The 23,187-nt window shown below is 39.4% G+C and overlaps 1 protein-coding gene across 4 annotated transcripts in view; it reads right to left on the bottom strand.

The window, feature by feature from the left end:
* AGPAT5 (1-acylglycerol-3-phosphate O-acyltransferase 5) overlaps positions 1–23,187 on the bottom strand; it is a 121,069-nt gene that overhangs the window by 47,248 nt on the left and 50,634 nt on the right. For all 4 annotated transcript variants that reach the window (XM_048845313.2, XM_048845311.2, XM_048845310.2 and 1 more), the window contains one exon: positions 8,637–8,727. In XM_048845313.2, the coding sequence (XP_048701270.1) occupies positions 8,637–8,727 (91 nt within the window). The remainder of the gene's footprint in view (positions 1–8,636; positions 8,728–23,187) is intronic.

The raw sequence follows: 23,187 nt of genomic DNA, 5'->3' as shown, positions 1-23,187 counted from the left end.
CACATCAGAACCGTACTGCTGATTATCAAATATACTTTATTTCTCTTGGGCTTGTTTCCTAAATTCGTCATGCACCACACACTCCAATAAGGCCCCTGCACTGGTCACTGGCCTTGCTGCCTAGGTGGTGCCATAGAAGTCAATGAGGCCTCAGGTGTCCAGTCGCACCGGTGGAGTCTCGGTGAGGGGTTAAATTGCCCTTCTGGTGACTATCGTGGAGCCATCGCAGCCTGGGTCTACTTGCTGACTGTCACCGCCAGAGACTAGTGCTTGGAGTGGGAGGATTGGTGCCAGTATAAGGGGGATCGGTATCATGACGGGAGCACTCCCACGGGGCATGCGACCGAGATCTGTGCCGAGAGGACGACCAGCGGGAGGGCAAACGGTGCTGGTAGTATGAAGACCGGTGCCTCCTCCTAGGTGATCCGCGCTGAGATGGCAGGAATTATGAATGCAGTGCCGGTGACTGAGGGTGAACCCAGAGGATCTGGGCTGTGACGACGGAGATCTGCGACGTGGAGATGGAGAGCACTGCCTCGGCTCGGGGGATCGGCAGCACTCCACTGCCCCCCTGGGGGTGGAGGGTGGTATTCGAGGCTGGCTTTCCCTTGTAGGGAGACTTTGATGTTTCCTGTGGCATGGGCGGAGGCCTCTGCTCTCTCAGTGCCAGGGGAGCTTGGGAAGGCATCAATGTCGCCACAAGTTTGGGTCCCCTATGACTTCTGGGAGTTGGTGGTGGATCCTTTAAGGGGTTAAGGGCCCCGACCAGGGAGGCACATCCACTTGGCTCTGGAGTGGCTGGGCAGCCCAAACTGTGTCCTTTGCCCGATGCCCCATGGCCTTTCTTGCACGGTGCCGGGGAGCCCTGATTTTTAGCTTTCTTTCTGGGCACGAGTGATGGGGAGTGGTGCCAGGTGGAACCCAGTGCCATGGGTTCACTGCGCACCAAGGCCAAGATACTAGGAGTTAAGTCTTGGTGGGAATGGCTCTGAAGCCAAATGAAGGGCAGCCTCCATGAGGAGAGCCCTCAACCAACTATCCCACTCTTTCTGAGTTCTGGGCCAAGATTTTTTTACAAATACAACACTTGTCCTTCAAATGTGATTCCCCCAAGCACTTGAGGCAGCTGCTGTGGGGGTCACTTACAGGCATAGGCCTGTTACAGTCCACACAGGGCTTAAGCCCTGGTGACCGAGGCATGCCCCGCTTGGGGCGAAATCACTGCTGGGACTCTAACTTCTAACTACACTTAACTACTTAACACTAACTACTATAAACAACTATTTACGAGGCCCTAAGGCTCGAAGTCAGAAGAGACAAAACTGCTAGTCCTTGCTATGCAAGGAAAGGCACTCCGACTAGTCACCATGGGTGGTAAGAAGGAATTGAGAGGGTGCAGAGCTGGCGGTGCCTGATATACCGACACATGAGCACGGCACTCAAGGGGGCGCCATATCCGACCCTACGGGTACCGCTAAGGCATAAATCTCCGACGACCATGCACATGGGCACACGCACACCTAGAACGGAATTGACATGAGCAAGCACTCGAAGAAGAAAATCAGGTTACTTAATTAGTTGCCTAAGTATGGAACCTTAGGTTAAATATTTTAGCCTTTGATTATGGCTTGGGATAACAATGTCCCTTCCTTATTACTGTTTCTTTTAGAACAAGCAAAAGAGAATGCCCTATCCTACACTGCCTGTGACAATGAACAATTCTAAAGAGAAGTGCTGTGTAACAACCCGCCACAGTCAAGAATGCCATTTCTGCATTGCCTTCCCACCAATTTCAAGAGGTAGGACTCAAATGATAATTAAAGACATTAATATGAGTATTACAAACCCTTCTGGGTAAGATGGACTTCTGTTACTATATACTTAACTACAAGGAAAGAAACTGACACCCAATGCAGCAGGGCTTTCCCATAACAAACCAACCCCAGAAAAAACTGCTTAACATACCATTGCCAGTATTAGACACCCCCATGGAAAGAAACAAAGGACACTAGGGAATTCTTATGTTCTTTTTCCTAAGCATGACTCTCCAACGTTTCCAATGCAACACAGGAGTCACACTTTCAATTTATTCTACATCTTCCTCTCCACATTTTGTGCTATATTTTGTATTTAATTTGCTTCTATAAGAAAGTATGCAAAAGCAAGATATCACCAAAGCTGCTATTTCTGTAAGAGGGGGTTCCAAATAATCATTTCTAGATATAAAAATACTACAAATTATTGAAATGCAAACCAAAACAAGTATCAGGACCTAATTAAGTCAATTGAAATATCACTTTTACAGACCACTTTTACAGATAATTTAAGACAAATGTTTGTACATGCAGAATAAGCTTAAATTGAAAGAGCAATCTCAATCAAGATAATATTTACATTTAAATAACATTTTAAAATAAATATTTTCAACTCTCTTCATTTAATCAATTAATTTTTATTTGGTGTGGGTATGAACATGTGTGCAAAAATGTGTCTAGTTTCTGGCATAGGCATTTATAGAAAATTCCTGAATGCATTTTGCCTGGGGAGATTGTTTTGTCTTGGTTTGGTAATAATAAGCCAAGTTTAATTTTTGATCATTTTAAAATATCTTTTCATCAGTTCAAAAGTTAGGAATTTTAGGAATGGCAAGGCTCAAGTTCACTGCCATTTGTTTTCAAAACTTTTGAGTGCCCTTTGTGAAATCTAGTGAATTTCATGTTTTACTAAACCTAATAGAATGTTGAAAATGAGGTCCTGCTTTCCTGTTCGTGATGGTATAGGCCTAACCACTAGAGAAAGATCACAATTAAACATGGTATCTATAGTGAAGTGTAGAGCAGCTCCTAACTTAGATGTAAAAGTGTAAAGAAAAATGTATGTATATTTTGTGCGTTTTACAGCAATATTTGTCTCCAGCAGAGGGCCAGTAATATGCTATCAAGGGTTTGTAGATTTTTACCAAAGAAGGCAGTAAACACTACTTCCACTACAAAGAACTAAATGATCAAATACTAAATCCAAATTAAAATACAATCCACACCTATATGTTATTGCTCCTCAGGCTCAACAACTCAAAACCTCTGACCAGTGCAGTCAACAATTAAAAACTGAGAGCTGCTTAAGATGCTAGACCACTACCTAAAATACCAGTATACATGTCATTGGGAAGAACAAACCAAAGACACCAACAAACTGGACTGCTACAGATCATACACAGAACTATCACAACCAGGTAGCTAACTACCTCATCACAATGAAATTTGCAAAACTAAGACAGACTTTCCCCAACTGCAGAATCAGTGACCACAAACTGAAATATGGAATTCGTGGAAAGCGGGACGCAAAAAACATAGTCTAAATGTGGAAAGGAGTGACTATGCACAAAATGGGACACAGGGGGAACTGAAATGGACACACTTTCTACTCCAATACCCCAAATACGAAGAAGCGTGAGAAAGAAATTTCCTCAAATTATCAGGAATCATTAAAAGACACCTCATCAGAAAATGATGAGGAAAACAATTGTGCCCGACTCTGGGAGAAAGGAGATATGGCATTGTATTACACAGTCACCTATACCATGTCAGGAATAGACTATAAATGGATACAGGGGATCAAATGCAGACATAGTGTGTAACCCTATCATGGGGTAGGTTGTGTCTGCCTCTGACAGATACCCGGGGGCCTCTCTTGCCCTCTGACAAAACTTGCATAGATTGTTATGCCTATAAAGTCTCTTGAATTGTTATATTTATGGCACCAAGCTGAATGAAAGGTTCAAGTGATTTCCCTCTCTCTACAGAGCATCCTTATTTTTCTGGGTATTGTTGTATCATGCCTCTCAGAAATCACTTTTATATCACAGGCTCATTAAATACTTCTTTCTGGAGAGTACATTTTTCGCTTCTGAAATGCACTGAATTGCATCAAATATCTGATTTTGTTTTTAAAATGTTGACTATTCTTATTCCAACTAAAATGTAAGAGGTTGCCTAGAACTTTCTGGCACCCACTGAATGTGAATAGTAAATATTTTTAGTTCCTTAGAGTTGATGTCACCTCAATATTTGATTATACAAGTATCTCACCATACCACAACACAATCAACATCTCAATAAAGCAATGCCTATATTATTATTTTAGAATACACTCATGCCTGGAATTTTCAATGGAACCTAAAGGAATTACAATGGGATTTGGGTGCTTAACTTCTTTAAGCTCCTTTTAAAATCTCAGCCTATAATTTAAAAAGTGAAAAATAACACAACACTTAGATCTTGATGAGTAAAACATTTTTAAAATTCAAAGAACTCATGTTTATAAACAGTGCTTCTATAGTCCTTTACATATTCAAAAGTACCTTACAAGCAGTGGGTGAAATCCTGGCCCAAATGAATTCAGTGGTAAAACTCTCGACTATTTTACCAATTATCAATAACAGTGCTTCCTCGCCCAAATATAAATAACAACAAAATGAACACATGGGAAAAAATGCATATATGGTCTTTTTCAGTTTTTCTGAAAGCCTCTCTACTGACAAAATGCTCGTAGGCAATGTCATGGAGGTTGCTTCCCCTGGCTCAAAGTTACTTCTACTTCTGCTATAGTAGTAGTGAAAAGTTAACTTCACAGCAGCCCATCAGGGTTCAGCCCCCCACTCACTGGGGCATAATTTGAAACTGATGCATAGCCTCCATCCAAAATACTTTACAGCAATCGTTCTCAAACTTTTGTACTGGTGACCCGTTTCACACAGCAAGCCTCTGAGTGCGACCCCCCTTATAAATTAAAAACACTTAAATATATTTAACACCATTATAAATGCTGAGGGCAAAGAGGGTTTGGGGTGGAGGCTGACATCTTGCGACCCCCCCACGTAATAACCTTGCAACCCCCTGAGGGGTCGTGACTCCCAGTTTGAGAACCCCTGCTTTACAGCATCCAGTATGATGTACTGCAGGAATGCTATGGAGATAAGTTATTTCTGAAGCAAGTCCGCTATAAAAAAGTTTGCTGTAACTACTATATGAATATACAAAAATTGTTGAAGATCACAAAGCTGTCCCAGATCACAGAAAAAAGCTGTTCTTTCATACTTTTCGTATTTTTGTATCCATTCCCTTTCATATCTACAGATACTATCTATGGGATAGATTGTAGGCTACAAATTAACTCATATTTGCACACACAGGTTTAAGGATGTGGAACAATTTATAATATTTTTCATCAGATATACAGGAATATTTGATTGTACTGTCTAATCAGTGTTTGTCCATTTCAGTTTCTCCCCCAAACAGGAATATTAATGCCCCCTAACTCTATCTTTAGCCTCCAGAAGTTTCTGGCATCCTTTGGATTTTTGTAAACAAAAAACCTGGCAATATACTCAACTGAGAACTTGGCAGAGTGCATTATGGCAATTTTCAAATCCAGTTCATTGAGCTCATTTTTCATGTTAGAGAATCTATCCTTTTTTCTGAGAGCACTGGGGTAAGGAGGAGGCCCATTTTCCTAACAGAGAAGTTTCCCCATGTTCCACAATCTTCAGCCTCATCTTCTTCATACCCAGATTTCCACAAGGCAGAAACAATTCTATGCATCTCATTTGCTTCTGTTTTAGAAACAGGAGGCTTCCTAACCAAATCAGGCAGACAAGATCCCAAATTTCATGGTTCAGCAAACCATCACGTGGAAATCTATTTAATAAACTAAAATAAAAAAAATAAAAATCACCTCTCTGTTTCACCAGAGATCTCAACTGGCTTAAATTCTTTGTGTTTGATATTCTTCCATCTTATCCATGCACATTTAATCTTATTTACATTTTCACATTGCATCATGTCACGGGCATGTATTTCAGGTCAGTAACCTGAAAATCAAGTCCTTGGATGTTCACCGAAGTGTCTGATTTTTTTCTTATACAGTCCCAAAACTATCTTGCAATCCAGTCAATTTGAATGTGTAGTCACTGCAGCCTTTTTATAACTGATGTTTAACTAATATCAATAATCAGACAAAGATACATATCTATCTTATACACCAAAGATTGGGGGGAGAGGGGAAATAAATTCTTCCTGTTTTCAGAAAGCTTGTCCAGGGAATCAATTTGTCCTACAGAAGGTAAAAATAGAGGAAGGTTTCCATACTTCTCACTTTGTAAAAGCAAAATAAACTTCTCAGGTATACTCAATCATGCTCAAAGCAGTCAATGTTTCCAGAGCTCAAACACCAGAACAAAGTATAAAAGAACTTTGTGTGATCTGGGACAGCTTTGTGATCTTCAACAATTTTGTATATTCATATAGTAGTTACAGCAACATTTTTTATGCTTTAGGTCTCATCACTTCAACTGATGCTGAACAAATATTTTAAGAGAATTATATTCAATAAATTTTGTATCAAAATTTAAGTTTAGCAAAAATAAACTTAAAAAAATACCAATAGAAATGTCTCCTTGTATTTTTATTCAAGTTTCAATTTTTTTAAGGAAAAAAAGAAACAACACCTTACAGTGTTTGCAACCCAAACATCGATTCATTGTGCTAGTGCATAAAAATCAAAGTGGAACTGACTGTAACAAAAGATAAAACTGACCAGACTATTTTTATTGTCCAAGTCAAGCAAAGTTTAAACAGTAGGTAACGAATTCTGAATTACTAAATTGTGAAATTACAATTGAATTACTAAATTTTGTGAAATTACAAGTGAACAAAAAAGGATACTGCAAACAAAATGCACTATTTTCACAACTGTAGTTCATTTTTATGATATTTCATAACATATTAGTAAACTTTACTTTAAGACTCTTTCCATTGTCATGAATGGAAGCAGGAACAAATCCACACTGAGCTATTATATCTTGCCTGCGGGGTTGAGGAAAGACCATTTTTATCCAACAAAATGTGAGAATTAGAAAAATGCAGAAGAGGAAGATTCTGCTTTAAAACTAAAAGCATTTTATAACCTAGAAATATTTATATTAAAAGGATCAATTTTTAGTATTTTTGAACAAGAGTTTCTCTTAAGATTTAGAACAACAACAGAATATATCGTCCCAGAAGGTGCTGGAATAAGTAAACAGATGCTATGAAACATCAAGGACCATGAAAAAAACATAATAACGTGACAAAATAGAACAGATATAATTAAGACCAGGAAAAAATATCACTAACACCCGTCGCTCATTTTCAACAGGAAACTGAAGCGACGTATACATTATGACTTAAACATGCACACAACGTACATATACACAAATTCCATTCTTCTTGAGAAGCAGAAAAAAAAAGTCTCTCTTTGGGCTAAAATTAACAAAAGTTCAACAGCCTGACAATATCAGCATGCTGATTCACATACTTCTCAATTCAATTCAGTGTCACAGAAATGACTTTCTGAGAACCATTGTTGTATTTTTGATTTCACTTCTGATCAACAGGAAAAAAAAAATGAAAAAGGACAAACAAAAACCAAGAAATGCATTCTCCCAACAGCTACACTTAAAAGTGCAAACATTTGGAGATGTTGACTCCTGTGTTCAATTGGCTCATGATGTCAGCTTCCACTGCCTACTTATTAAATTTTCAAACAAGCACCTTCATGCTTTTTCCCTTGCTTTCCTTGACCACATGCAAGGAGCACCCCATAAACTTCTGCCAAACGAACTCATTATCCTCCTTCAAACTCTCCTCTGTCATAATGCCTACAAAAACCTCAACAGTTAGAGCACTGGTGTGCTGAGACCACAGCCTATTATGCTGATCAATATGGTCTCATTGTTCCTTTGTACTCCACCATCTGTAGTCTCTTGTCTTGTACGTAGATTGTAAACTTTTTGAGACAAGAACTGTCCTTTGTTTATACAGTGCCTAGCACAATGGGGTCCTGATCCACGATGAGGGCTCCTAGAAATGAATGCCAGGAACAAACTTTTCCCTTGGGCGGGTCATTCTATACAATGGGTTCATTACACATGTAGTACTGATCATCATCAGAGGCAAGATGCTGAACTTGATGGACCAGTAGTCTGATCCATGTTCTTCTGAAGTAATTCCCCTGAAGTATAGATATTATAGATAAAAATCAAACAGACAACCTTGTTTTAGAAAATGGACACAAGCTTGTACAAAGTGAAAACATACATTAAAACTTCAAAAAGTAAACTACTATTTTATTAAAAAACATCAGTAAATCAATAATGACAAAATAAAAATGGTAGCTGATTTTGTTGTTTTTCTTCTTCTTTCGTATAGCTTGGGTAGGTAGCAACAACTACAAATTTATGAGGACGTATAATCATTGCTACGTTCACTTGGAGGTCGGTAAAACGATGTCCAGTGGCCAATTGACGACATTGGTATGTTGGTGGATTTGTACAAAACACAGACCACAAAACCCGCCAGCACTTAACAGAAGCACCACATGAAGGTTGTCATTTTGTTAAGAGTGATTTATGGAGTGGACAAACTTAATTCCTAATTCAAATCAGAAGACATATGAAGTAATCTTTTATATGTTACAAAATAAACAAAAAAGTCTCTCTCGTTCTCTATCTCACTCACACAAACACATACATGTGATGTTATAAAAGAATAATTTTCTCTCCCTCTTCATTCACCAAAGTTCTTTGAAGTTTTGCTTACCTTCTTTATCAGCAAATAACTGACTATCTGCAATGACTTTTGGCATCTCTGGATTGTAACGAGTTCCCTCTGGAAAAATCACAAGATACATCTGTGGGATTAAAAAAATATATATGCACATATTTTAAAAATCAGACAGCAGATAATTTCTGAAAACATTAATACAATTTTGGCCTTACACATGAGATTAACATCACATGCCAGATACAGCTGCAAGTATTGGAAGAAAATGAATGCTCATTACAAAGCTACAGGAGGCTTACTTTAACCATGTCGCATACATAGCTGGTACATTTGTAATGCTACAGTTTAGGATTTAAAACTATTTTCCATCATTAACCCAATTTTCAGGGTTTTATAAGTCTGCAGTGATTTAACAAATGTTAAGAGGAAAGATAAAAAGCCACATATCAAAAGGAAGATTAGGAAATCAATTGAGGAAATAAACAGCAGGAGCAGCTGAGCTAAGAACAAAATTCCTGTTCTCATGTAATAATTTTTAGTAATATAGATAGTATTCAACTCAAAATACAGTGGCAGAATGAACTTTAAATATAACCTGTTTACTCTTTTCCACTGACATATCACAGAGGATCTAAACTGGATTTTCTCCATTACCACTGATGTTATTTTTAACTTAAACTTTATCTCAGACTCCATAATCACCAGAAGTTCTATTAGTTGATCAAATATAAATTCCACAATGTTACATAAAAATGCTCCATACCTTTGATTGGATTTGCATTAAAAACATACATAATACGCATTGGAAATGCCATGTTATAGCAAATGTTAACTAGCATGAAATTAAACATGATTTGATTTTACTCAGTGTAAAAATCATGTCAGCCAGTTACGGTTAACCCAAATAGCCGATTTCTCTGGTGTCATAGCAGAGGTTGCTCTTGTGGAAAAAGATGTGAAGGAAGAAAAGGTAGTGGCTTCGCAGATAGTGAAAGGAAGGTGTTCCATGCATAAGGGCAGTGGAGAAGAAGTTACGGAGAGGTTGGAATGAGAAGCTGATACCTGAGAGGACACAACTGGCATTTGTGGTACGAAGTCTTTGGAGGGAGAAGGGATGTGATACGAGACAGGAAGAGACCATTATCAAAGGTCAAAGTTATTGGGGCCCTAAATGGTAGGAAAAGAAGCTTAAGATTTATGCAGTGGAACTTAGTGAGAAAATGGAGGTGATATGGTCAGAGCAACATGCAAAAATCTTAGCAGCTACATTTTAAACTAACTGGAGGGACCAACTTGGGTGGTTCGCAAAAGTATAGAGAAAGAGGCAATATCTTGATTGCCATGAGAAAGATTTAAATAAGAAAACTTCAGCTGCATGGACGAGAAAAAAACAGGAAGGAATTTAAAGGCTGTAGATGAAAAAGTGACAGGACTTGGACACAGCCTGGACGTGTAGAGGAAAAGAGAGGAAGGAGTCAAAGATGACACCAGGCCAGAGTGACAAGGAGTAGAGTAGTCATAGTATCATAGGACTGGAAGGACCCTCGATAGGTCATCTAGTCCAGTCCCCTGCACTGAGGCAGGACTAAGTATTAGGCCATCTCTGAGAGGTGTTTATCTAACCTGTTCTTAAAAGCCTCCAAATCTCAGATATTCACAACCTCCCTGGGTAATTTATTCCAGTGCTTAACTACCCTTACAGTTAGGAAGTTTTTCCTAATGTGTAACCTAAATCTCCCTTACTGCAATTTAAGTCCCTTACTTCTTGTCCTGTCCTCAGTGGGTAAGAACTACAATTTATCACCCCTCCTTTTTATAACAATCTTTTACATACATTAAGGTTATGTCATGTCCCCTCTCAGTCTTTTTTCCTCCAGACTAACCACACACACATTTTTCAATCTTTCATAAGAACGTAAGAAAGCCATACTGGGTCAGACCAAAGGTCCATCTAGCCCAGTATCCTGTCTTCCAACAATGGCCAATGCCAGGTGTCTCACAGGGGATGAACAGAACAGGTAATCATCAAGTGATCCATCCCCTGTCGCCCATTGTCAGCTTCTAGCAAACAGAGGCTAGGGACATCGTCCCTGTCCATCCTGGCTAATAGCCATTGATGAACCTATCTTCCATGAAATTATCTAGTTCTTTTTTGAACCCTGTTATAGTCTTGGCCTTCACAACATCCTCTGGCAAGGAGTTCCACAGGTTGACTGTGCATTGTGTGAAAAAATACTTCCTATTATTTGTTTTAAACCTGCTGCCTATTAATGTAATTTGGTGACCCCTTGTTCTTGTGTTATGAGAAGTAGTAAACAACACTTCCTTATCTACTTTCTCTACACCAGTCATGATTTTATAGACCTCTATCATATCCCCCCTTAATTGTCTTTTTTCCAAGCTGAAAAGTCCCAGTCTTATTAATCTCTCCTTATATGGCAGCTGTTCCATACCCATAGTTTTTGTTGCCCTTTTCTGAACCTTTTCTAATTCCAATATATCTTTTTTGAGATGGGGCGACCACATCTGCATGCAGTATTCAAGATGTGGATGTATCATGGATTTATATAGAGGCAATATGATATTTTCTGTCTTATTATCTATCCCTTTCTTAATGATTCCCAACATTCTGTTCACTTTTTTGAACTGCTGCTGCACATTCAGTGGATATTTTCAGAGAGCTAGCCACAATGACTCCAAGATCTCTTTCTTGAGTGGTAAGAGCTAATTTAGACCCCATTGTTTTATATGTATTTATAGTTGGGATTATGTTTTCCAATGTGCACTACTTTGCTTTTATCAACACTTAATTTCATCTGCCATTTTGTTGCCCAGTCACCCAGTTTTGAGAGATTCTTTTGTAGCTCTTTGCAGTCTGCCTGGGACTTAACTATCTTGAGTAATTTTGTATCATCTGCAAATTTTGCAACCTCACCATTTGCCCCTTTTCCCAGATCATTTATGAATATATTAAATAGGACTGGGCCCAGTACAGACCCTTGGGGGGCACCACTATTTACCTCTCTCCATTCTGAGAACTGACCATTTAATTCCTACCCTTTGTTTCCTATCTTTTAACCAGTTACCAATCCATGAGAGGACCTTCCCTCTTATCCCATGACATCTTACATTGCTTAAGAGCCTTTGGTGAGGGACCTTGTCAAGGGCTTACTGAAAATCAAAGTACACTATATCCATTGGATCTCCCTTGTCCACATGGTTGTTGACCCCCTCAAAGAATTCTAGTAGATTGGTGAGGCCTGATTTCCCTTTACAAAAACCATGCTGACTCTTCCCCAACAGCTCATGTTCATCTATGTGTCTGACAATTTTGTTCTTTACTATAGTTTCAACCAATCTGCTCGGTACTGAAGTCAAGTTTACCGGCCTATAATTGCCGGGATCACCTTTGGAGCCCTTTTTAAAAATTGACGTCACATTAGCTATCCTCCAGTCATTTGGTAGAGAAGCTGATTTAAATGATAGGTTACAGACTACAGTTAGTAGTTCTTCAATTTCACATTTGAGTTCCTTCAGAACTCTTGGGTGAATACCATCTGGTCCTATTGACTTATTACTGTTTAGTTTATCAACTTATTCCAAAACCTCCTCTAACAACACCTCAATCTGGGACAGTTCCTCAGATTTGTCACCTGAAAAGAATGCCTCAGGTTTGGGAATCTCCCTCACATCCTCAGTCATGAAGACTGATGCAAAGAATTCATTTAGTTTCTCTGCAATTGCCTTATCCTTGAGTGCTCCTTTAACATTTTGATGGTCCAGTGACCCCACTGGTTGTTTAGTAGGCTTCCTGCTTTTGATGTACTTAAACATTTTTGATGTACTTAAACATTTTTTTGCTAGCACTTTCTGAGTCTTTGGCTAGCTGTTCTTCAAATTCATTTTTTGGCATTCCTAATTATATTTTTACATTTCATTTGCTAGAGTTTATGCTCCTGTGATAAATGAAGTGGGGGTAGCTCCCTTTTATGGACATGCAGCCAGGCAGTTAGCTGTAAAATCCCTCTTGGTGTCTGTTCTCTGCTTGCTTTACCTGTAAAGGGTTAACAAGCCTACAGGTAAAAGAGAAGGAGTGGGCACCTGACCAAAAGACCCAATGGGAAGGCCTGCAGATTTGGGAACTAACATCCTGTCAGGGACCATGAAACTTCTTTGGGAAGCTCATGGGGTGAGCCACTTAGTTGCCACCCCTTACCACCGTCAAATGAATGGCCTAGTGGAGAATTTTAATGGGACTTTGGGGGCCATGATACGTAAATTTGTGAATGAGCACTCCAATGATTGGGGACCTAGAGCTGCAGCAGTTGCTCTTTGCCTACAGGGCTGTACAACATCCCAGTTTGGGATTTTCACCCTTTGAACTTGTTTATGGCTACGAAGTTAAGGGGCCATTACAGTTGGCGAAGCAGCAGTGGGGGTGGTGGTGGGGTGGTGGTGGTTACATCTTCTCCAGAAACTAACATTTTGGACTTTGTAACCAACCTGCAAAACACTCTCAAAGACTCTCTAGCCCTTGCTCGAGAAAACCTACAGGATGCTCAACAAGAGCAAAAGGCCTGGAATGATAAACATGCCATCTTCATCATCTGAACCCATGGAAAAGAAGCCCTTGAGGAATTCCATCATGAGTTCAACAATTTCCATCCCACCATCAACTTCAGCCTGGACCAGTCCACACAAGAGATCACTTCCTGGACACTATGGTGCTAATAAGCGACGGTCACATAAACACCACCCTATACCGGAAACCTACTGACCGCTATTCCTTCCTACATGCCTCCAGCTTTCATCCAGACCACACCACACGATCCATTGTCTATAGTCAAGCTCTACGATACAATCAGATTTGCTCTAACCCCTCAGACAGAGACAAACACCTACAAGATCTCTATCAAGCATTCTTACAACTACAATACCCACCTGCTGAAGTGAAGAAACAGACTGACAGAGCCAGAAGAGTACCCAGAAGTCACCTACTACAGGACAGGCCCAACAAAGAAAATAACAGAACGCCACTAGCCATCACCGTCAGCCCCCAACTAAAACCTCTCCAACACATCATCAAGGATCTACAACCTATCCTGAAGGACGACCAATCACTCTCACAGATCTTGGGAGACAGGCCAGCCCTTGCTTACAGACAGCCCCCCAACCTGAAGCAAATACTCACCAGCAACCACACATCACACAACAGAACCACTAACCCAGGAACCTATCCTTGCAACAAAGCCCATTGCCAACTGTGTCCACATATCTATTCAGGGAACTCCATCATAGGGCCTAATCACATCAGCCACACTATCAGAGGCTCGTTCACCTGCACATCAACCAATGTGATATATGCCATCACGTGCCAGCAATGCCCCTCTGCCATGTACATTGGTCAAACTGGACAGTCTCTACGTAAAAGAATAAATGGACACAAATCAGATATCAAGAATTATAACATTCAAAAACCAGTAGGAGAACACTTCAATCTATTTGGTCACTCGATTACAGACCTAAAAGTTGCAATTCTTCAACAAAAAAACTTCAAAAACAGACTCCAATGAGAGACTGCTGAATTGGAATTAATTTGCAAACTGGATACAATTAACTTAGGCTTGAATAGAGACTGGGAGTGGATGGGTCATTACACAAATTAACTATTTCCCCATGTTTATCCCCGCCCCCACTGTTCCTCAGATGTTCTTGTCAACTGCTGGAAATGGCCCACCTTGATTACCACTACAAAAGGTTCCCCCCCTCCCACTGGTAATATCTAACCTTAAGTGATCACTCTCGTTACAGTGTGTATGGTAACACCCATTGTTTCATGTTCTCTATGTATATAAATCTCCCCACTGTATTTTCCACTGAATGCATCCGATGAAGTGAGCTGTAGCTCACGAAAGCTTATGCTTAAATAAATTGGTTAGTCTCTAAGGTGCCACAAGTACTCCTTTTCTTTTTGCGAATACAGACTAACACGGCTGCTACTCTGAAACCTTTGAAGTAGGTGACCAAGTCATGGTCCTGAAAATGCTCTAGGCCAATAAGCATCTTGGGAGGGGCCATTTATGGTCTGAGAGTGCCTGGGAGCCGTTAATTATCTCATAACATTCCCAGGCCCTACCTAAAGTATACCATGCTAATTCTCTAAAGCCCTTTTATTCCTCAGAAATCAAGGTTCTCCAGTTTACAGCCCAGGGAGGAGAGGACGCTGAGTGGCCGGAAGGAGTATACTATGAAGGAAAAAGAAATGGTGGCATAGAAGAGGTGAGCCTTTCCATGACCCTTGGACGTAAGCAGCGACAACAAATCCAGGAGCTGTTCACCAGCTTTGTACCAATGTTTTCAGCCACCCCAGGACAGACAGAATAGGCGTACCACTCCATTGACACAGGTGATGCTCGCCCAATTAGAGCTGAACCCTACCGGATGGCTCCTCAAGCCAAAACCGCAAGAGAAAGGGAGATCAAGGACATGTTGCAGATGGGTGTAATCCGCCCCTCAGAGTACATGGGCCTCTCCAGTGGTTCTGGTTCCTAAACTTTTGCGTGGACTACCATAAATTAAATGCTGTAACTCTCCCAGAAAACTATCCAATGCCATGCATAGATGAGCTATTGGAGAAACTAGGACGTGCCCAGTTCATCTTCACCTTAGACTTAACTAAGGGGCACTGGCAAGTGCCACTAGATGACCCCGCCAAGGAAAGGTCAGCCTTCATCACCCATGTAGGGCTGTATTAATTTAATGTGCTCCCTTTTGGACTGCAAAATGCACCCACCACCTTTCAGAGACTGGTAGATAACCTTCTGGCTAGATTTGGGGAATTTGCAGTCGCCTATCTTGATGATGTGGCTATATTCTGAGATTCATGGGCAGAACATCTGGAACACCTCCAAGCTGTCTTGCAGTGCACAAGAGAGGCAGGATTTAGATTTTGGATTTGTTCTTCTAGATGGTTAGTGAGAGACAATACAGGCTACCTTTTCAGGAAACAAGTTAAGATTCACAACTTGCAGTTAGGAAAGGTCAACTTTATTTATGAATTAGCATATTAAGTAGATCAGTAATTGCTGAAGAATATTGAATACTAAAGTAATTTTTTCAGTCACTTTTCTGACTGCAACAATACTAATGCACAAGTTGTAGTAATGTCAAAAAACTAGTAATAATGCCCCCATTTCATGATAATATGATTATAAAGCTGCCATACAAACTCTTGTGACAACAGTTATTGCCCTTATGATGCAAATTATATAAGAAATAGCTGATACTGAAGTAACACAATTTAATAGTTTTTTGATTGGGTTTTCCATTATTTCCCTTTTGCACAGGTACTTAAATGCTTTGCCTATTTTAAAAAAAAAGATATGATGTTGGCACAGCTGACTATCCATTTCAATGTGGATTTAGCAAGCAAAAGTGAAATTTCCTGAAAGAACAAGGCAATTTAGTAGTTGATAATCTCCAAATTCTAGCAAGAAGTTTCAGCTTACTATACTGTGAGAATTTCTAACAAGTTTAAAAATCAAATTCCAGCTCTTGAAAGAAAACTCTTCTGGTACGCATTATTTGGAAAGAATGAAACCACTCTGAGCAGCAGACACAAGAAGGGGCAGTTTATCTTTGCAGCAGTTTAATACAGGAGGCAGCCAAGTTTTTTTCCTTTTTACTCAAGTGTTATTTTTTAAAAGAATGAAAAATGAACGGGACCGCATGACATGAGGTAGGACAAATATATATATATATGTAACCAAAAGATGCACTAAACTAAGAGCTGGTCTGCCTCAACTCCATTCCTGTCTTCCTTGAACTCTCAAGTTTCTCTGTTAATGGGAACAGGCATTACTCCAGAAAGCCTAAACATTGATCATTTTGAATTTTTTTTAAAACTGTAGGTGAAAATGATAAATAATAAAGTGATCCCAAGTCCAGATTCCCCCATTTCTCTCAATCTGCAAACAACCTTTTCCCTGGTTTCAGAGTAACAGCGTGTTAGTCTGTATTCGCAAAAAGAAAAGGAGTACTTGTGGCACTTTAGAGACTAACCAATTTGAGCATAAGCTTTCATGAGCAACAGCTCACTTCATGGGATGCATACTGTGGAAAGTACAGAAGATCTTTTTATACACACAAAGCATGAAAAAAATGGGTGTTTACCACTACAAAAGGTTTTCTCTCCCCCCACCCCACTCTCCTGCTGGTAATAGCTTATCTAAAGTGATCACTTTCCTTACAATGTGTATGATAATCAAGGTGGGCCATTTCCAGCACAAATCCAGGGTTTAACAAGAACGTCTGAGGGGGTGGGGGTAGGAAAAAACAAGGGGAAATAGGTTACCTTGCATAATGACTTAGCTACTCCCAGTCTCTATTCAAGCCTAAGTTAAATGCAACACTTAAACTTAAAGACTTAAACTTAAACTTAACACTTAAACTTAAACACTTAAACCTAACACTTAAAGAAACGAACAAGACAAGATTTTTTAGAAACACCAAATAAAAGGGTTTGTTTTATTTTGTGCATATTGTCACACTGCTTTTCTGCCCTGACTGCAGCATCAGGTAAACAAATTATTATTCTGAAATGTCTGCCATTATTTGTCATGTCAAGGTATATAGCAATATTTATGCTTGTGCTAAATTCATTGGCACATAAGCTCTGTCTGACTAAAAGGTCTTTCATTAAAAACACAATTTGATGTCTTGTGGACATGTCATGTTAGATTTCAGAACTATCAAGTATCTTCATGAATAGTGTGTTAAATGCATAAAGCTACCACTTTCTTGTCTCAATATGGTAATTGTAGATTAAAGGGTATTTACAACATCTATATTTAAACTATTCTCAGACAGAGTAGATAATGGAAACTTAAGTCTCCCCTGAAATAATGACTCAGAAGCACTGCTTCTTTTATCTTAACAGACATGAGCATTTGGTTTAGTAAGTATAATCTTGACAGTTCTATTTCAACCTGGTAAACTTACATTCTCTTCTTTGGTTGGAAAGAAGTTTATAAAACAGTACACCCATTTATATGTTAGCTACACTGATAAGTTCACACCTACACCATCACTAAAATGCTGGAACAGTCCCAATTTCACTTGAAAACCATTTTCAAAAGTTCACTACGAACAGTTTCATGAGTAAGTGCTACTCAGTGTAAGAAAAGTTTGCAGAACAATGCCCTCTGTCAACATTTTGAAATTGGGTCAAGGAGCATCTCAGTCTCAGACTTTAAGGCCAGAAGGGACCATCATGATCATCTAGTCTGACCTCCTGCATATTTCAGGCCAGAGTATCTCACCCCCCCGCTCCTGCAACTCATAACCTCTGGCTGAACTACTGAAGTCTTCAAAACTTGATGTAAAGACTTCAAGTTATACAGAATCCACCGTTTACTCTAATGCAAACCAGCAAGTGACCCGTGTCCCATATAGCAGAAGAAGGCAAAAAATATTCCAGGTCCCAGGCAAACTGACCTGAGAGAAAATTGCTTCCTGACCCCAAATGTGGAGATCAGTTATACCCTGAGCACCTGAGAAACAATTTTCTGTTGTAAATCAGAGCCTTCCTCTTCCATCTCTGGCTGTTGGAGATATTTACTACAGCAAATGCAGACAGGCCATATGCCATTGTAGGCAACCTCACCATATCACCCCCTCCATAAATGTAACAAACTTAGACCTGTAACCAGTTAAATTTTTTGCCTCCACTGCTCTCCTTGAAAGGCTGTTCCAGAACTTCACTTCTCTGATGGGTAGAATCCTACAACTAATTTCAAGCCTAAACTTGTTCATGGATAGTTTATATCCATCTGTTCCTGTGCCACCACTAGCCCTTAACTTAAATAATGCCTCTCCCTCCCTGGTATTTATCCTTCTGATGTATTTATAGGGAGCAGTCATATCTCCCTCAGCTTCTCTTTTTGTTAGGCTAAAGAAGCCAAATTCCTTAAGTTTCCTCTCATAAGCCAGATTCTCCATTTCTCTGATTATCCTAGTAGCATCTGTTCCAGTCGGAACTCATCTTTCTTAAACATGGGAGACCAGAATTGCACACAGTATTCCAGATGAGGTCTCACCAGTGCTTTGTACAATGGTAACAACACTTCCCTCTCTCTACTGGAAATACATCACCTCACGCATCCTAGGTTTGCATTAGCCTTTATCATGGCTGGAGTAATTATTCACATAGCTGAAGTTGCATAACTTAGATCGATACCACCCTTCCCCCCCCCCCCCCCCCGCGCGCGTAGACCAGGTCTAAAGGTTTAAGACATGCTGTCATAACATCAATCCAGGTATTCAGTAATTATTTCTATTTTATATTCACCTCAACAGACTAGGCGGTGTTGATTAACACATTTGCTACTGTGCTCACTACTAAATGTAAATATGATAAGCCATTTCAGAAATACTAGTAATCTCTGATGGATTGCTAAAGAGGATTCCGAAGCATCATTTTGTTTAAACGATATGGCAGTGTCACTCAGTCTCCACCCAACTCCAAGGATTAAGTTAAACATGCACATGGCCTAGACTTTAGTGACTCAAATTTAAATACTGGAAGCACCCAAAATCCTGACATAATCTCATATCTCAAAACAGGGAAAGGAAAGATTTTTCCAATTATTTATTTTTCACGGTTACTTCAAGCTGGGTCTTCAAGTTATGTTGAGACATTTTTGTGTATGATAAAGGCAGAGAAAGTCTTTCTGCAGATTTATAATAATTAATATGCTGTCTATTTACAGAAAGAATAAAATGGTTCTAATTTGTGATGAGAGGACAACGTATTGTATGCAAGCATTTTTTTCTGTAGGTTATTTTGCAACTTGGGTATCTGCCATTTGCTAGTACGAGTTAAATGTAATGTATGTGTTCACTATGCTATTATTTCATGGCACATTGGGCTTGAAAGAAAATGGAAGGATTCTTATCCAGATTGACAGGAAGCACAAATATTTAATGTATTCACGTGGTAAAATTTCAAACACAAACGCAACAGTATAAATCTGACTTCACTGTAATATTAATACTTAAAACTGGTTAGATATATTACATAAATATTTGAACGTAAGCTTGCTTTGTGCAAAAAATGATCACTTTCATTAGCAGAAATATTTTTAAGCAGCCAACAATTTTGAGAGCATTTATTGTTAATTATAACATGAAATTGCTATGAGGTATAACTTAATTCAAAGTAAATTTTACCCATATAACATAGGGCAGAATTTGGCCCTTTTAAAAAACAAAATACACACACAAACACAGATATGATAATATATAGCTACTAAAACTGAACTAAGCCAGCATTACAGAAGTGTCATGAAAATCTAACCACCAAGACATGTACTAATTAGCCTTCTACCATGCCCTAATAATAATTGTACCACTTACCTACCCACAAAAAAAAGTTCTCACACAGGGCAAATAAGAGTTTTGCATTGCTAAACTAAATGACATTTCACACGCTAGCCCAGGGGTTGGCAACCTTCGGCACGTGGCCCATCAGGGTAATCCACTGGCGGGCCACCAGACATTTTGTTTATGTTGACCATCTTCAGGCACGGCCCCCCGCAGTTCCCAGTGGCCACGGTTTGCCATTCCTGGCCAATGGGAGCCGCGGGAGGTGGCGGCCAGCATGTCCCTGCAGCCTGCGCCGCTTCCTGCAGCTCCCATTGGCCAGGAATGGTGAACCGTGGCTACCGGGAGCTGCGGAGTGCTGTGCCTGTGGACGGTCAATGTAAACAAAATGTCTCGCGGCCCGCCAGCGGATTACCCCGATGGGCCGTGTGCCAAAGGTTGCCGACCCCTGCACTAGCCAAAGACCGACAGAAAAACCTCTGTCAAATATTTAGTTGTCAACTTAAATCCACTTTTTACTTTTATAAACCTGAACAGACAAGTTTGCTCTTTTCATTTTAACAAAATATGTCCATACTAAGCCCCAATTGAGGATAGAATGTGCTTAAATGCTGTCCTGAGTACAGATGCCTTCTGGAATTAGGGCCTTAAGTAAGCACATCAGAGCTTTGACTGAAAACATACTATCAAGTATAAACTTCTTTTGATTGACTATTCAAAAAGGCCACTTTAATATTTGAAGAAAGTCATACCATGCTGAATCCTTGAATATTGAAGAGTATTAAGACCAAATAATCTTTACCATGGTTTCAGCTTTAAAACAAGTGCCATCATTAGGACTCATCACTAAAAATGTTTGTGTGTATATTTCATAGAAAGGTAGGGCTGGAAGTGACTTCAAGAGGACATCTAGTCTAGTGTACTGACCATCCTTTACTGGTGTTGGTCTAACCTGTTCTTAAAACCTCCAAAGACAGGGATTCTACAACCTCCCCTGGAAGCCCATTCTAGTAGTTAACTATCCTTATAGTGAGAAAGATTTTGCTAACATCTAACCTAAATCTCCCTTGCTGCAGATTAAGCTGATTATTTCTTGTCCTGCCTTCAATGGACATGTAGAACAACTGATCACCATTCTTTTTCAAAATGTGTCACTTTCTTGACCCATACTCAAAGTGTGATCCACCATAATCTGCAGATCCTTTACAGAAGTACTACTGCCTTGCCCATTTATTCCCCATTTGATTTTTCCTTTTAAGTATAATATTTTGCACTTCCTCCATAGCACTTACAACCCACCAAGTTTGGATTTATTCACACATTTTATATGCACACTCTCCACCACATTATCCAAGTCATTAATGAAAATATTAAATGGTACTAGACACAGGACAGACTTATTTCTTTAGTTTGACTATGAGGATGTCATGTGGGACTCTGTCAAAAGCCTTATTAAAATCAAGATAATTAGTGTCTACTGCTTCTCCCCTATCCAGTAGGCCAGTAACACTGTCAAGAAAGAAAATTAGATTGGTTTGGCATGATCTGTTCTTGACAAATCCATGTTGGCTATTACTTATAACCCTATTGTGCTTCAGATGCTTACAAACTGATTGTTTACTAATTTGTTCCAGTATCCTTCCTGGAACCGAAGTCAGGCAAACTGGTCTATAATTCCCTTGGTCCTCTTGTTCCCCTCTTTAAAGACAGGTAATATGTTTGTTCTGTTCCAATCCTATGGGACCTCACCCATCCTCCGTGAGTTCTCGAAGATAATAACTAGTAATTCTGAGATTGCTTCAGCTAGTTCCTTAAGTACCCAAAGGGGAATTCCATCAACTTGGATACATTTGGAAGTATGCCTACACTACAGAGACTATACTGGCACAGCCAAATCGCTGTAGTTATGGCAGCAAAACTCTGTTAGTGTAGATGCAGCCTATATCAACGGTATGGGTCTTTGCCATCGGAGTACAAACATCATCTTCCTAAATGATGGTAGCTATGTTGACAGAAGCATTCTTCCTTTGATATAACTGTGTCTATCCTGGGGGTTCGGTTGGCATAGCTACCTCGGGCAGGGGTGTAGATTTTTCACATTCCTAACTGGATGCAGCTATGTTGACCTAACTTTTAAGTGCAGACCAGGCTTAACTTATCTAAATATTCTTTAACCTGTACATTCCCTATTCTGGATTATGGTCCTTTCCCCGTGTTGTTAATGTTAATTGTGTTAAGTATCTGGACAAAATTAACCATTTTAGTGAAGACTGAAGCAAAACAGGCATTAAACACCTCATACTTCTTGATGTCATCCATCATTAGCTCTCCTTCCCCGCTAAGTAGAGGACCTACAGTTTCCTTTGTCTTTCTCTTGCTCCTACTGTACTTATAAGACCTCTTCTTAATGCCGTCTATGTCCCTTGGTAGGTGTAACCCATTTTGTGCCTTAGCCTTTCTGATTTTGTCCCTACATGCTTGTGCTATTCTTTTGTACTCATCCGTAGCAATTTGTCCATGTTTCCACTTTTTGTAGGATTCCTTTTTCATATAATTTAAAGCATAGCTGATCAACTGAGATATCTCAAGTGTTACCAACTGGGTTATAATGCACAAAGCCAACAAGGGGGGAAACACAACATATTAATGTACAATAACTAATACAAATGAAAGCATAGTGATTCCAACCACTGAACCACGGACCATAGAGGGAGTCATGAGAAAAGTCACTTGGCAGTAACAGTTGTTCTTCAAATAGAAAATTATCAAGAGATTTTCCCTGTAGCAGACTAAGTTATTCAGCTTTAAAATGTCACTTACATTAAAAATGATTAATCATCCTGACAGCTGATTAATTAAACATTTTGTAAGAATGTTTCTTGACTTTCAAAAGACCAAACTAATTTGATATACAGTTTAAAAAAAAAAATCAGTCTGACAGGCATTACTACAGTAAGCAAGAAGCTATTTTAAAATATAGGGAACAGTGAAATTGGCTGTTTCTGGAAAGAAATTCAGCTACTGTAATGGTAGCTCTAAGGTTTACTGGAGAAGAAAAGTTTGAACACTTAATTTTTCCTATGTAATATAGACTTTAGAGACTTTATAAACAGTGACTAACTAGAAGTCTTAATTATCAAGAATAATCAGTGAAAATACATAAAGAAAACATGCACATGGTTGCTTCTCTTGTAATTTACAAATA

Source organism: Caretta caretta, chromosome 3, assembly GCF_965140235.1.
Source record: "Caretta caretta isolate rCarCar2 chromosome 3, rCarCar1.hap1, whole genome shotgun sequence".
Classification (NCBI taxonomy): Eukaryota; Metazoa; Chordata; order Testudines; family Cheloniidae; genus Caretta; species Caretta caretta.
The sequence above is the reverse complement of the archived record's forward strand: the minus strand, read 5'-3'. Positions and strand labels throughout refer to the sequence as shown.